At 37.3% G+C, this 17770-nt stretch overlaps 1 protein-coding gene across 1 annotated transcript in view; it reads right to left on the reverse strand.

Annotated features, from left to right (window-relative positions):
* Positions 1-2817: 2817 nt before the first annotated feature.
* LOC124798427 (solute carrier family 35 member F5) overlaps positions 2818-17770 on the reverse strand; it is a 166061-nt gene continuing 151108 nt past the window's right edge. The window contains 1 exon segment of the mRNA XM_047261833.1: positions 2818-6589. Coding sequence (XP_047117789.1) covers positions 6520-6589 — 70 coding nt within the window. The 3' untranslated portion in view covers positions 2818-6519.

The raw sequence follows: 17770 nt of genomic DNA on the forward strand, positions 1-17770 counted from the left end.
TTGCCATTTATATATTGATGAAATATGCTAATTCCCTCTTTACTTAGATATCTGAACTCTTTTGAGGGTGGTTCTCATGTTAGAGAAACTTCCTTTAAGCAGGGATACCTATCAGCCGAATTCTGTCTAAAAATGTTTCAGCTCTAATGCCCACTACTACAGGAATTTTCCCAAGAGTGATCCCACCACCACCCACAGTACTGTCACCTATAAGCTTTGCCAGCCTCCCATTCCCATACCTATTGAGGTGCAGACCATGTCTAATGAAACCTGATCTGTTTAAAGACTCAACTGACACCCACTGCCATGCCCTCCACCACCAGCGTCTTCTTAACCCCCATGTTAACATGCCTAACAGCGGCATTAAGACGAGGCCAATCATGGCACTGAAATAATTGCATGAGGTGCACATTTGCGCCACCAGTCTGAGCAGCTATCTCTTCCAGGTCACCACCTACACCATACTCCCCATCCCTATCAAGACTATTCCCAGTTCCATCCACAATCACTACCTGATCCTCTTTCAAAAAATCTGTACATAACTCCCCTATGTTAAAGTCACCTGAGCCAATCCTACACTAGCCTTCACAATGCTGGTGATCTGGTACTCACTCCCCAACATTTCCTGCAGCTGCTGGCTTACACCTCTGCCATGTGGACTGCCTAATAGCAGAACCTCCTTCTACCTATTTGAAACTTCAACTGTCTTAAAGTCCTTAACTATTGAAGTCTACTGCATGTTTCCCACACCTATAGCTACAAGAGGCTCCTCTCCACTGAAGTCTGACAGTTAGTCAAACTGTTACGCAAAGTACAACTGTCTGAATATCTCCTCCTCCTAGTAGCCTTCTTACAAACTACCAGTTCCATTTCCCAGAAACCTTCTCACTCTTCATCCTATCCAGTTCTTCCTTTGCATTTTGTAACTGCACTTGGAGGGCACAGATCTCATACTCCTGCTCCTCTATGAACTTACTTCTGCTACAAATTCTGCATTTCCAGGAGAGGACCTCGCTAGAATGCCCACTGGCTTCCCCATTTCATTCCTCCTGGCATCCCCATTTCATTCCTCCAACGAAAATACTTTGAACAAATTTCACACTGTAACCTGCTACTAACAAACCTATGACAAAGTCCACACTTCTCACTCAAGGTAAAGTGTTAATAATTGCTGAAAAAACTAAATGTCTGTGTTATCTAAGTTCAGTTACTACAGTAGAACGATTTAAAGAACTAACAACAGTGACCTCAAATTTCACTCTTGCATCTTCTTCTATCAATACTACTAAACCACAACTGATATCAATACTACAAAAACCATAAAATCAGGTATCCACTGGAACACTCAATAAACCCAAACACAGTGAGTGAAAGTTTTAACTAAAATATTTCACTAGAAACAGCAAGCAACAACAGCTGAAAACTACCGTACTAAATTTAATAAATGACTACAATGCACCAACAACTTTACAAAACACAGTGAGCAAAAGGTTGTGTTATTTCACCAGAAACAGAATAAGACACCATTGAAAACTACTAAATTAATAACTGAATACAGTGTATAAAAAACTTCGTCAGTACTTAACTTTAGAACTGCTATAGCTGCAACTGCACGCTGTGAAATGTAGACACTGCGGAGATATCAATGAACAACTGAAAACTACTAAATTTAATAACTGAATACAGTGCACAGACAACTTTATCTTTGTTCTTACAATTTAATTGAATAGACAAAAAATCTACCCACCAAGCAGCAGCAGAATGTACACATACAAGATGGTTGTAACTGGCAAGCTTTCGGAACCAGTGGCTCCTTCTTTAGGCAGATGAGATGAAGGGGAAGGAAGAGGGGTGAAGGAGAAGGACTGGAGAGGTCTAGGAAAATGGGTAGATTTCGGGAAAGTCACCCAGAGCCGCACGTCGGGGGAGACTTATTGTGTGGGGTGAGAAGGAAAGACACTCCTCCTCATCCCGTGCTTGATGAAGGAGCCACGGTATGCCCAATTACATTATTGCTCTCCTAATTTTTTCTAAATAAATTAGAAGTCCATATGACTGAAAATTCAGATACTTACTTGTGCAAGATGATTTTTTTATACATTTGAAAATTGTCCTGATTTTGTTTAAAAGTAGTAAGAGAACCTTGGCATGATTGATTGGTCAAGTTGCTTACTCTCATGACAGAATTTACTGGTTGCAGAGGTGCATGTAATTAAATGTGCTATATGGCAGAGTGAGACACTTATGTTGACAACAGAGTGAGACACTGTGTTGACAATCAACAGTCATATTCAATTAAGAATGAACTTGTAAATTGTGGTTATGGTTCCACATCAGCTGTAGAATATTTCAGAACAAATGCAATTTGCAAATTCATTCCTAATTAAACATCCTCGCAACATTTTTATTACAATGTGTGTTCACAAACATTCCATGCTATCCAACTACACTTTTTATATAAATTAACCGGTTCAAAAATGTATTAGACATCGAGGTGCCTAGTAACCAGTTGCCAATGCGGAAGTGGACAGCCTTGCAAAGTAAAAATTACAATTCAGCCCTTAGCTTTCAGAATTTTTCATTTAGTTTTTGCTACAGCAGAATAAGAAACACAAGAAACAGGAAAAATGGATGACATACCGATGTTGGAGGGAGGAAAAATATCTTTCCAATACTGGTTTAAGGGAACAAAAATTAAAGGGAAGGAAAAAAGTAAACTTCCGGACTTTAAAAGAAATATACCACAGACACAAATATTGTCAACAACAGTTTATGATCATGAACATAAAGAAACAAAAAATGCAACATAGTTTAAGAAATGGAATGTATGTTCATCACAAGTGATATTTCCCACAAGCAAATATATAATTATAAGAGTTGCATTATTGTAGCTCATAACATTAAAGAAAAAGAAAAAAAAATACCATTTTGGATGATTTAAGTACAAAGAGCATTCTGATATTCAAAACAAAGGGCTCTCTTGCGGATTTACCCAAAAGTATGAGTAAAATGAATTTTCCTCAACTTGCAAGTTATTAACTGTGGTTTTTCATTCAGTTTAGCTTATACAAAATTCAGAACTGATCAGCAGTGCAAATAAGAAAAAAAATACAACATATTTGAAGTTTTTCACAGCTGAATCCATCATTAATACATATATTTGGCTACCAAAAACAAGAAAGCTTCAACAGTATCTGTAAAAGGGACCAGTGGCTCTCTTGTGGATTTACTCAAAAGTATGTGTAAAATGAATTTTCCTCAACTTGCAAGTTATTAACTGGTTTTTCATTCAGTTTAGCTTATACAAAATTCAGAACTGATCAGCAGTGCAAATAAGGGGAAAAAAACAACATATTTGAAGTTTTTCACAGCTGAATCCATCATTAATAGACATATTTGGCTACCAAAAACAAGAAAGCTTCAACAGTATCTGTAAAAGGAACCAGTTTGTGTATGAATAATATGACATAAAAACTTTAAAAAGTTCCTACAACATGCTCTTTCTTAAATTCTAAAAAATGCACTGCTCGAAAATGTTTATTCATCTGACCTCCACATTTTTCATCTCACCTGAGAAACAAAACCCACATACTCACACATTTAAAAGATTTCATCTTTAAGTGTATCCACATTAAGCCCTTGCAGTCTATAATACATTCATCCAAAAACATACACTCAGACTCTATATAAAAAATAACCACTTATAAGAGAAAACTTAACAAGTTGTGACTAGAACAAGCTGCAGTGCAAGCAAAAAATATCAAAGCATGACAATTCAAAAGTGTGCAAAAATAAAAATGTACTGGCATTAAAAGCTAGTTATAGTGCATTTAAATGCAACATCCACTGATTACAACAAAATGCTGACTTTCATGAGCATTCACAAATACATCACTTGATCTACCAATAGAAATTAACTTAGCTTCCTATTAATGAATTTATTAAAATACTATTAAAAAGAACACTATGAGCAAACACAATTCTTGTGCCCATGAGATAACTGTCACTGAGAATAAGTTACAGATTCCTATACTCCACTGTACACTTGAGTGACAGCTGCAACCTCTTCTGGAGTAAAATTGCTATAGCACTCCAACATTCTGATTATTACATCAAAAAATGTATTTTAGAAACTGTCTATGGAAGAGAATCTTCTAGTTCTTTATTAGTCTGCATCTGACAAACAGGAGTACAGTTGCACAGGAAAAATGTCTGCACGCACCCAATCACGTTTACAACATTTCCAATTGCAGATGTCTAAAGTATTCCTTTCAAAATATACACACACCATTTTCTAAATCTTTTACACACACTACTTCAATTGACATGTGGCTCCTATTTGTTGTCAACAAATAATGTGTTAAATGACAAGGTTTTAAATAATTACTGTGCCATTTTTAAGAAGAGTGAAGTAGTATAGACATCTGCTATGCATTTGTATTTCCCTGTGTGCCTTGTCTTGAGGGCTTCAATACCAACAAAATGAATAAAATCAGATGGCAACCAATTCACATCTGGAATTTGTCACTGTCATATATGAAATACAATTTCAGGCTTTTGCCAATGAAACATAAAACAAAGTATTCAAAGGACTGCATAAAACTAATTCAGCAACAATGAAAAAAATAATAAAACTAAACCAAAATGGTATCAAATAATCCCATGCACCAGTCAAAAGAATAAAATGAGATTTCCAGAAAAATGTCACTGAGTAACTGAAACCCACTGCATGCCAAGAACAGACAGGTCATTTGGTATTACCAGAATTTTTTGAAAGTTTTTTTTTCCACATGGTTTTGTCAGTCACATATACAATTTATATCACTTGAACAGAGAAATTTTGTATCGCGACAATAGGAATAATTGTGCTTGCTGAACATAAAATGTCTTTGCTAAACAAAATGTTTTTGTGCAGTAAAAAACTCATGCAATTAACAGATTAAAATGTTATTTGATTGTAATACAAAAGTATGGAAAAATGAATCCATCAAATATGTTTGTAAGAACAAAAAATGTTCACATGGGAATAAAGAAAATGACATGATAAATATCTGCCACAAGAAACATCTTTTGGACTATAATTACACCAAAGACTATACAGAAAAAAATACGTATTTTACAATACTTAAAAAGACATTATACCAGACACAACAGCATTAAGAGATAATAGGAAACAATGAAAGAAACAAGCCAAGGGATGAGTCACAAGTTTGTCTGTCACAGTTCACTTTCTGTTCATGTAGTATTTGCTAGGTTTTAAGGTAAAATAAAAACTGGCTGAATTATTTAGTTCCCTGATGTTCATTAAACTTAAATTTCTATCAGTTTCTATTCATGTCTACCATAATGTAATAACATGCAGGTAAAAAGTGACAGAAGTCATTACTGATATTCTTTTGAAGGGTGTTAGAGAACTGGACAAGAACAACAGATTTTGTACCTGAAGTAAATTTAAATAACAGCTATAAAAGACAGATTAAATGTGTAGCACTGAAAGAGCTCAGAACAGTGCTCTAGGATCAAACAAATTATGACTTGTGAAGTATGATCTAAAACATATGAAAATGTGGTTACGTACAAATTGGATTAAACTGGCAAATGCAGTGTAATGACCACCTTATTTTATGTTCAAAATGCCATAAAATATAAAGAAAAGAAATCTGACAGATACTGAGACAATAACAGTGTGTTTTATCTTCTGTGTACTTTTATTCACATCAATTTTAACATTTTAAGTGAAAGAAAAACTTATTCACAGTATGTTCACAATGGTAAGTATTTATTGTGACATGTCTATAACATTATATAAATAGCTTTCTAAATAAGATGCCATCTCTCCTTTTTTGAGAATCATAGCCTTAAAATCTTTAATATGCGTTTCAGCAGTGTAAGGTTTCCTTTCTGAGCTCCACTTTCTTGACAAAATGCAGGTTAATGCCTTTTCCAGATCTGCATTGGATTCATTCCCATAACAGAACAACATGATGTATGAAGAACATTACAGACTGAGGACAATGACAGCATCAACTCTATGGCCAGTTACATGCTCCCACTTAAGAATTCATTCTAAAAGTCAAAAATCACACACAAAAATTACAAATTCTTCACTCAAATTATGCAACTTGGAATCATATGTACCAAAACATGTACATGCTGTCTGAAGTAAACATTTAGTTACTCTAAACAACTAACATTAAGGTACTAAAATATCATTTTCAATAGTTGTTTGTATTTGTGCGAAGAATAAATGCCACAGGTGGAGCTTGAAATATCCACACCTAAAACTAATTAATACCACTTCAATGGTAAAATGGATATTACACTTCTGTAAAGTTAAACAGGTTTCAAGGGAATGGTTTGCCTACACTGAAAATATGTGGTTTTTTTTGTAATATTTGCAGTCTTTAATGTTGACCTGTATCTCAGAATTTTCGAATGTGAAGCAGGAACTATAGTATTTGTAGCATATAAGAATACTTCTGTACAGAAAATGTGACCCGCATCTACGTTTGACTGTCATCACGCTTCGTGGTCAGCTGAGTTAATTCCAATCAAAGACTCGGTTTGCTCATCTTCACAGTCAGTAGTCCTGAAAATAATGAAATCATTAAAGTAAAATGAAAATATACCAAGCAGTCAACAAGTCTGTGAAGCAAAATAAAAGAATAGGTTCTTTTATGTAGTGATGTGTTGGTACCAAACAACAAAACTGAGAGAACATTTCAAAATGTTAAAAGTTTGAGACCCAAAGACGCTCAATTCACACACTTTTTTGATGTATTCAGTTAATTTTGTGAGTTAAGTTTTACTTGTAATTTCAGTAAATTTAACTTCGAACAATGTGTAGTTTCAGCACCTATTATTGCGAGGATGTATAAGGGTCCAGTTTTTGGTCACGAACCAGTCAGTCCAAAGTCGAGTTTCAGACGAGGAACCTGTGTTGGTTAGAATGACAACAATGCATCAACTTAACAATGAAATAAGTGTTACACCAATAGGCTGTGTGTTAGAGCAATGACAGTGACTGTTCAATTTATTTGAAAGACAGGTAACTGTGTGGTTAGGGTTTTACAGCTCACAGATTTATAACAGTAAACTATTGTAGCAGTATGTGGATGTTTGCCTGTAAACTATTAATGAGGCTTATGGAAAGTTAAACAATAGTGCACTGGCCCTATGAAATATGTATATGGGGGATTGTGAAAAACAAAAGTAAACATCTGCAAAACGCAACTGTGCAGCTGTCGGCTACATTCTTTACTGTAGTCAGTGTCCAAATTACAAACCCCATTTTTCAGCCAGAGTAGCAACGCAGTACATTGACACCAAGGACAACAAACAAAGAAAATAAAGCAGGCAAACCACTACAATTGGCTCTGAAAGCTTGCTGGTTATAACCATCTTTTGTGTGTATATTCTGTAGCCGCTTGGTGAGTAGATTTTTTTTATCTATCCAATTAAATTGTTTTAACATACCATTTCAGTTTCATGCTGTGTATACGTGTCTCTAGACTCACATTTTAGTATCCAGAGATTGATAAATTTGATTGTGACTGCATTATATTTGTGCTCAATAGCATGAATGTTGACTGTAGTGTATAATAATTTACTCTTATTAATTGCCCATGCTTTAATACTGTTACTAAACAAACTTGAGTCCTGTAACTGCTCGTGTGTAAGATGGTGGTCTCTCTTTACTGCTGACGGCTGTGCCCAAAAGCTCTATGTAAGTGTCTTAAGTGTCGCTGTCTGCAGTTTCACATGCCTTCTTTACAGTAAGAAGCAATCTGTCTTTTCCTACATTGTTAATAGTCTTACCTGGAGCCTCCACTAGTTGATTTATCTAGGTAACATATTTGAATGATTAACATTGCAAGATCACAGGTTAATGTAAATGTGAGATAAGTTATTGCAAATGTGGAATGATGGTACATTAATAACTGGTGTGCAACTGTCAGAATGTTCAATGCAAGCAGGCAAACACGCATCGTATTCTACAGGTGCCAGATGTCAGTTTGTGGGATGAAGCTCCATGCCTGCTGCACTTGGTCAGTCAATACAGAGACGGTTAATGCTGTTTATGGATGATGCTGGAGTTGTCGCACAATGATATCTGATACATACTCAATTGGAGACTGATCTGGTGATCGAGCAGACCAGGGCAACATGTCAACACTCGGTAGCGTGTGTTGAGTTACAACAGCGGTATGTGCGTTAGTATTATCCTATTATAACATGCCCCCTGGAATGCTGTTCTTGAATGGCAGCATAATAGGTCAAATCAACAGACTGATGTACAAATCTGCAGTCCGAGTGCATGGGATAATCACGAGACTGCTTCTGCTATCATACAAAATTACACCCCAGACCATAACTGCCAGTATAGATCCAATGTGTCTAGCACACAAATATGTTGGCTACTTGAAGGTATCCACAGTGACCATCTTAGCCACCAGTGAGAGGTGAAACAACTTCAAACTTTCAGAGTTGTTCTTGGTGACAGCTAGCAGGAGGAGTCCATTTTCACTTGTGTTCAGGAATTTCATGGGCACCCTGAACCAAGGTCCTCCAATTCTTGTTTACAATTATCAGATGCTGCAAAGCACAACCTCAATCATTGTGTCTGGGTGCGTGGTGTGAGTGTAAAACAGCCACTTGTGCGCAACCATTTCACTCATCACATGCCTCTAGTTGTCGCATTGCGGAGCTTGAATCACACCAGGTTTTTCCAGCAGATTTCAAATTGAAGTCTTCCTTGACCTACTGTGAGATGGTCTGCAGAAAACTGCAGTAGTAATTTAGTACCTGAACAATGACATGTGGCAGTCTCGGCTCCTTCCATACCAAAGGTTGTTGGCTGAGGGAGTTAGCTCAATTTTCAGACTGTTAGTATTACAAGAAGAGAATAAAACTGAAAATTTTGAGTCTAAAATGTATGAAAATGAGGTGGTGGTTCAAGTAAATTTATTCTATCAAAAACACTAGAGGGTTATGAAATAAAATCAATTAACTTCTGACCTGTTTAACTGAATTGCAGCCTGCAAATTATTTAGAAGTAATGTGTGTTTCTAAACATCATCTGACCACTAATACAGGAATGCTGACTATGGATGGATACAACTTGTCATCCAGTTATTGCAGTTTGAGTATGGAGAAAGTAGGTGTTGCCACTGTCATTCTGAAGGGATAAAAATATAAAAGTGCTGATACTATTAGATTTTTTGATCAGCATTTTGAAGCTTTTGCTGCACAAGTAGATTTTCATGGAAAGTTAAGTAATGTGTGACTTGAGAAAAATGTTTCTCAATGTAGCCCTTCAGTCTCATGCAAAGGGGAGAAAGAAACAGTAGCTACTAGTATTTGGTGTTTGATGCAAAGGATAAAGGAACGTTCGTTTCAGCAACTTGGAGACAGGAGTACAATCTGATCTATGCTTTGTAACAACTAACTAAAATAAATTACCTCTCCAAAGATCATGGTTCGTATTACAAGACTTCTCACACAGCCAACACTGTCAAATCTTAATTGAAATAGGGACAAATATCCCACTCATTTCATCCTTCCCAGGACCTAGATGGAACTTCAGGAACGCAAAGTGGGATGTATTTCCTAAAGATCTGGACTAATGGCATGGTTGGATTCCCCCAAAAGCAAAAAACTATGAAAGGCTTGTTGGAGCTATGATAAGTGCAGCAAGGAAAGCAATCCCTAGGGGCTACCGGAAGCAATATATTCCAGACGAATGAAACTACTGAGAAACAGTATGACGGATTTCTAAAGAGCAGGGAGCCAGAAATAGCAGATAACCCACTTCATAACCTCAACCCAGCCAGACGAATTAGGTGGGGTGAGACTGTTGAGTCACTCAATTTTCAAACATTAAGTAGAAAAGCATGGTCATTAATAAGGAAGTTGTATGGAAACAAAGTTAAAAGTAAGGAACAACACTCAAATATCAGCTAACAGTGTTGCTTCATATCTACTGTCTACATCAAGAGCACCAAGGGATAAACTCATACGAGACATATCAGACGCAAACTTACATTGCTCAAAAAGGACACGAAGGAACAATTTGACTTCTCAAGAACTTTCTCCATACTTGAAATATGTGCTGCTCTTAGAACTCCAAAACCCAGAAAGCCACCAGGAAGTGACAGAATCCACTCAAGATTTCTTCTGCATAGTGGGAACTATACAAAAAAGATGCCTGGTGGATTTCTTCTCTGATATTATGATGTCTGGTTCAGTCCCAAAAAAAATGAAGTACTCAAATATCATAGCAATACTCAAGTCCGGCAAACCACCAGCGCAGACTAATAACTACCGCCCAGTCGCACTGTTGAGCATTATTTATAAGTTCGTTGAGAGAATTCTACAAAATCCGATTAGTCCAGTAATCTTACAGAGCCTTCCTCTTGAGCAAGCTGTATTCCATCCAGGATGGAGCTGCATTGATCAAGTCTTATCTTTAACAACATTTATTGAAGCAGGATACCAAATAAAGCAGAAAACATCAGTTGCTTTTGTCACTCTAAGTGGAGCATATGATACAGGTTGGAGGCATGGACTGCTTTATAAATTATTGCAACTCATCCCATGCAAATGGACAACAAAAATAATTGACAACAGGTTAACTGGAAAGTCATTTACTGTAACTACAGAAAAAGACACTAGCTGCCCAAAAGAATTGAATAATGGTTTGCCACAGGGATCCACCCTTGTTCCTCTCTTGTTTAATTTATATATATCTGATATCCCTCCAACATAGTCCAGAAAGTTTGGCTGTGTAGATGAGTGGGCAGTAGCTACCCAACACCAAACTTTTGAAAGAACTGAAGTAATCCTAACTTCGGATCTACTTATCATAAGCCACTCTTTCCACAAATGGAGGTTACAACCAAACTCAAAACAGAAGTTTCATGTTTTCATCCGTCCAATAGATTGGCAAACAGAGCCCTCAATGTCTACTTTGAAGAAGACAAACTTCATCGTAATATGCACCCAAAATAACTTGGGATCACGTTAGATAGGACACTTTCTTTTAAGAGCACTTGACACAAACATCTACTAAGCTCAAAACCAGAAACAACATTCTCCATAAACTCTGCGGCTCTTGTTGGGGATCATCAGCACACACTCTCCTGGGTATCAGCACTCTGTTTGGTATACTCAGCAGCCGAGTACTGTGCGCCTGTCTGGCTTAATAGTCCACACGCAGACAGAAGAGCACACTACTGCATGAATACCAGATTTCTAATAACACTGACCTTCCAATAGTGGACGGCGTATTCCCTTCAGAGTGAAAAAGACTAAGGTCAAGACATCCCACTTTCATCATAGCCAGGACCCTTATGGAAACTGAATTCAGTCCCATCAATGAATGGAACTGCTGATGGCAACAAACTGTTCCCCATAATGCCTGAAGCTGCCCTGTATCCAGAAGAAACCCAGCCTCCGGAAATTTGGAATATCTTGAACCACATCCGAGCGGACCACGGACGATGTGCAGACACTCTCTACAAGTGGGGCAAATTTTCATCACCATCCTGTGACTGCGGTGCAGAACAACAGACAGTTTCTCATGTCCCACATGTGCCTACAAGGGTCCTTTTGAAGATTTCCTCAAAGGGATGAGTGAGGTTATAAATACACAAAAGATCCTGATATCCCTCTATAGATGTTGTTATTTGTGGTATTTTATGCTGGAGAGCTGTGCTTAAATGTTGATGTGTAGTAATTTGTAATCTTTATATATGTATTTCCAAACAATAAATAAATAAACTAGTGCTTGTAACTGTCAAATGTTATTCTTTCGTCATTTTTGTAAGTAAAGCAAAGTAGGGATTTGATCTTTAAAAATGATGTAATTAAGATATGTTTAGTGATACGAGGGGCATTTGAAAAGTCCATGCAAAAATAAAAACTACTTATTTTAGACTTACACACTTCGTCCTACACTGTTCTAATTTGTTGAGCCCTTTCAAATAATAGGAATTGTCCAAGTCAGCAAAATAGCTATTAGTTGCTGCAATCACCTCCTCGTTTGAATAAAATCTTTTTCACGCCAGCCATTTCTTCAAATTGGGGAACAAATATAGTCCGAGGGAGCCAATTCTGGAGAATAGGGGGGATGTGAAACAAGTTGGAATCCTATTTCCAGTAATTTTGTGACCACAACTGCTGAGGTGTGTGCTGGAGCATTGTCGTGATGGAAAAGGACTTTTTGCGGTCCAATCGCCAGCGTTTTTCTTGCAGCTCGGTTTTGAAACGGTCCAGTAACGATGAATAATATGGACCTGTAACAATTTTACCATTTTCCTGATAGTCGATGAGGATTATCCCTTGCAAATCCGAGAAGACAGTCGCCATAACCTTTCTGGCCGAAGGAATGGTCTTCGCCTTTTTTGGTGCCGATTCTCTCTTAGTAACCCATTGTTTTGATTGTTGTTTGGTCTCAGGAGTATAGTAATGTAGCCATGTTTCATACACAGTGACAAAATGACGCTTAAAGTCCTGCGGATTCTTCCTGAACAGCTGCACACCAACCTTGTACCACTTCACACGATTCCGTTTTTGGCCAAGTGTGAGCAATCGCGGAACCCATCTTGCGGATAGCTTTCTCATGTCCAAATGTTTATGCAAAATATTATGTACCCATTCATTTGAGATGCTCACAGCACTAGCAATCTCACACATCTTAACTTTTCTGTCATCCATCACCATATCATGGATTTTATCAATGATTTCTGGAGTCATAACCTCCACAGGGTGTCCAGAATGTTCAGCATCACTTGTGCCCATACAGCCACTCAGAAAATTTTGAAACCATTTATAAACTGTTCTAATTGAAGGTGCAGAATCACCTTAATGTTTATCAAGATTCCCTTTAGTCTCCTGAGGCAGTTTACCTTTCGTAAATAATATATAATCACCACAGGAAATTCTTTTTTGTCCATTTTTTGACAATCACTCGACTTCCTTGATTCACACGAATGCCAAACACAAAGAAATAGACCAATATGGCTGAAACTTGGTGTGTGTTCTTTCCAAAGATGCTACTAACTAAACATGACCTCGATACACGCCAGTGGTGCCATCACTCGGACTTTGCACGGACTTTTCAAACAACGCTCGTATAATGAGATATTTTAAGTAATAGTAAGACAATATTGAAGTTAGTAATGAGTATGAGACATATTAAAGTAATGTAGTGGTGTTTAGGCTACCTGTTAGGGACCCTGTCTTGGTAGTATTTAATTTTTGTCAATACATTTGTTAGTTAGCACTGGTAAATTGTAAGATACAACTGAGTAACAAAGAGAATGTTCGCTAATCTTTCGTAGGTTTATGTAAAAGTATTGCACTGAAGATAAATATATTTGGTATTTTTAGAAATATAGTAGTGATGATGAATAGTGGATGAAGGTTCTTTAGAAGCGCAAAATGAAAAAAAATGAATATTTAACAATTAAAAAGGCTATTCTAGTATGAATTTGTTTTCTGAACACTGAAGAGCTTACCTCCCGTATAATGTGAACTTCTCAGAAGATAAGTGGTTACAAAAATGTGTGTGTGTTCTGTGAGTAATTAGTCTAATTAAATAGAAAAATGAAAATGAAACCTAATAGAAATTAAGAGTTGCTTTCAGTGAAGATGGTGTAACCTTGAAAATTATTAACTTCCTTTGATTTAGTAATTATCTATTTTGAATATAGCTTCCATACATTTCGTTTAAATGTCAATCCAAGAGCTTGTCAACACACTGTGTCATTTTGAGAAACAGACTGCGGAAAAGAAACTACACAAAGTGTTGTGACTAAATGGAACGTCTATAGTGTACGTTGTTGTTGTTGTGGTCTTCAGTCCTGAGACTGGTTTGATGCAGCTCTCCATGCTACTCTATCCTGTGCAAGCTTTTTCATCTCCCAGTACATACTGCAACCTACATCCTTCTGAATCTGCTTAGTGTATTCATCTCTTGGTCTCCCTCTACGATTTTTACCCTCCACGCTGCCCTCCAATACTAAATTGGTGATCCCTTGATGCCTCAGAACATGTCCTACCAACCGATCCCTTCTTTTGGTCAAGTTGCGCCACAAACTTCTCTTCTCCCCAATCCTATTCAATACTTCCTCATTAGTTATGTGATCTACCCATCTAATCTTCAGCATTCTTCTGTAGCACCACATTTCGAAAGCTTCTATTCTCTTCTTGTCCAAACTATTTATCGTCCATGTTTCACTTCCATACATGGCTACACTCCATACAAATACTTTCAGAAATGACTTCCTGACACTTAAATCTATACTTGATGTTAACAAATTTCTCTTCTTCAGAAACACTTTCCTTGCCATTGCCAGTCTACATTTTATATCCTCTCTACTTCGACCATCATCAGTTATTTTGCTCCCCAAATAGCAAAACTCCTTTACTACTTTAAGTGTCTCATTTCCTAATCTAATTCCCTCAGCATCACCCGACTTAATTAGACTACATTCCATTATCCTTGTTTTGCTTTTGTTGATGTTCATCTTATATCCTCCTTTCAAGACACTGTCCATTCCATTCAACTGCTCTTCCAAGTCCTTTGCTGTCTCTGACAGAATTACAATGTCATCGGCGAACCTCAAAGTTTTTATTTCTTCTTCCTGGATTTTAATACCTACTCCAAATTTTTCTTTTGTTTCCTTTACTGGTTGCTCAATATACAGATTGAACAACATAGGGGAGAGGCTACAACCCTGTCTTACTCCCTTCCCAACCACTGCTTCCCTTTCATGTCCCTCGACTCTTATAACTGTCATCTGGTTTCTGTACAAATTGTAAATAGCCTTTCGCTCCCTGTATTTTACCCCTGCCACCTTTAGAATTTGAAAGAGAGTATTCCAGTCAACATTGTCAAAAGCTTTCTCTAAGTCTACAAATGCTAGAAATGTAGGTTTGCCTTTCCTTAATCTTTCTTCTAAGATAAGTCGTAAGGTCAGTATTGCCTCATGTGTTCCAGTGCTTCTAGGGAATCCAAACTGATCTTCCCCGAGGTTGGCTTCTACTAGTTTTTCCATTCGTCTGTAAAGAATTCGTGTTAGTATTTTGCAGCTGTGACTTATTAAACTGATAGTACGGTAATTTTCACATTTGTCAACACCTGCTTTCTTTGGGATTGGAATTATTATGTTCTTCTTGAAGTCTGTTTCATACATCTTGCTCACCAGATGGTAGAGTTTTGTCAGGACTGGCTCTCCCAAGGCCGTCACTAGTTCCAATGGAATGTTGTCTACTCCGGGGGCCTTGTTTCGACTCAGGTCTTTCAGTGCACTGTCAAACTCTTCACGCAGTATCATATCTCCCATTTCATCTTCATCTACATCCTCTTCCATTCCCATAATATTGTCCTCAAGTACATCGCCCTCGTATAGATCCTCTACATACTACTTCCACCTTTCTGCTTTCCCTTCTTTGCTTAGAACTGGGTTTCCATCTGAGCTCTTGATATTCATACAAGTCGTTCTCTTATCTCCAAAGGTCTCTTTAATTTTCCTGTAGGCAGTATCTATCTTACCCCTAGTGAGATAGGCCTCTACATCCTTACATTTGTCCTCTAGCCATCCCTGCTTAGCCATTTTGCACTTCCTGTCGATCTCATTTTTGAGACGTTTGTATTCCTTTTTGCCTGCTTCATTTACTGCATTTTTATATTTTCTCCTTTCGTCAATTAAATTCAATATTTCTTCTGTTACCCAAGGATTTCTACTAGCCCTCGTCTTTTTACCTACTTGATCCTCTGCTGCCTGCGCTACTTCATCCCTCAAAGCTACCCATTCTTCTTCTACTGTATTTCTTTCCCCCATTCCTGTCAATTGTTCCCTTATGCTCTCCCTGAAACTCTGTACAATCTCTGGTTCTTTCAGTTTATCCAGGTCCCATCTCCTTAAATTCCCACCTTTTTGCAGTTTCTTCAGTTTTAATCTACAGGTCATAACCAATAGATTGTGGTCAGAGTCCACATCTGCCCCTGGAAATGTCTTACAATTTAAAACCTGGTTCCTAAATCTCTGTCTTACCATTATATAATCTATCTGATACCTTTTAGTATCTCCAGGGTTCTTCCATGTATACAACCTTCTTTCATGATTCTTAAACCAAGTGTTGGCTATGATTATGTTGTGCTCTGTGCAAAATTCTACCAAGCGGCTTCCTCTTTCATTTCTTAGCCCCAATCCATATTCACCTACTATGTTTCCTTCTCTCCCTTTTCCTACACTCGAATTCCAGTCACCCATGACTATTAAATTTTCGTCTCCCTTCAATGTCTGAATAATTTCTGTTATTTCATCATACATTTCTTCAATTTCTTCGTCGTCTGCAGAGCTAGTTGGCATATAGACTTGTACTACTGTTGTAGGTGTGGGCTTCGTGTCTATCTTGGCCACAATCCTTATTTGATTTTGTATTTTAACCCTGTATTCACCTGACCAAAAGTCTTGTTCCTCCTGCCACCGAACTTCACTAATTCCCACTATATCCAACTTTAACCTATCCATTTCCCTTTTTAAATTTTCTAACCTACCTGCCCGATTAAGGGATCTGACATTCCATGCTCCGATCCGTAGAACGCCAGTTTTCTTTCTCCTGATAACGACATCCTCTTGAGTAGTCCCCGCCCGGAGATCCGAATGGCGGACTATTTTACCTCCAGAATATTTTACCCAAGAGGACGCCATCATCATTTAATCATAGAGTAAAGCTGCATACCCTCGGGAAAAATTACGGCTGTAGTTTCCCCTTGCTTTCAGCCGTTCGCAGTATCAGCACAGCAAGGCCATTTTGGTTATTGTTACAAGGCCAGATCAGTCAATCATCCAGACTGTTGCCCTTGCAACTACTGAAAAGGCTGCTGCCCCTCTTCAGGAACCACACGTTTGTCTGGCCTCTCAACAGATACCCCTCTGTTGTGGTTGCACCTACGGTACGGCTATCTGTATTGCTGAAGCACGCAAGCCTCCCCACCAACGGCAAGGTCCATGGTTCATGGGAGGGGGGGGGGGGGATATAGTGTACATATGGAGTTAATAAACTGAGCCACACAATAGTCTAAAAGGTCACTGTATAAAAAAAAACTGTGTCAACTACTCTAAAGACCAGTGCAAAATTTTTCTTAATTTTTTTTGTGAAAAATATAATTAAATTTAGAAAATTTTCAAGACTTCTTAAAATTAACTACGCAAACTGTATATCTATGTATAAATTTGTAACTGATGTTTTCAGACCTTGTAACTTTTATTTTGTATGAGAATCATAAGCTTTGCCCTATTTGATTCATAAATTCACTTCATTATTCTAAATTTGAGTATATTTAGTGATATGTGATACCTTGTGATTTTATATGTTTTGAATGTACTGTGTATTTTTTGTGAGTAATTGTTCCTTTACATTGCATCACCCAGTTCTATTTCAATATCTGTTTGTACAATTCAGTGGGTGGTGATGTAACAGAGCAATCCCAATGTCAATACTTTTTTTTCTCTTTCTTTTCTGATTTCTTTTCATTTATGGTGCATATATGATAGTTATGTGAAATAACTAATTTCTTTTTCAAGCAGTATTTCACCAAACTTCATTATTCACTGTATAATTTACTAAATGCTGATGACAACAGTATAAGTACTTCTTAGGGAAACATTTTATTTGAAGAAATATTAAAAAATTTCTATACTGCAAACCATGTGAACATCAAAATTCTATTATGATATTTTTTTTCTCTACTGTAACA

Source organism: Schistocerca piceifrons, chromosome 5 (genome assembly GCF_021461385.2).
Source record: "Schistocerca piceifrons isolate TAMUIC-IGC-003096 chromosome 5, iqSchPice1.1, whole genome shotgun sequence".
Classification (NCBI taxonomy): Eukaryota; Metazoa; Arthropoda; class Insecta; order Orthoptera; family Acrididae; genus Schistocerca; species Schistocerca piceifrons.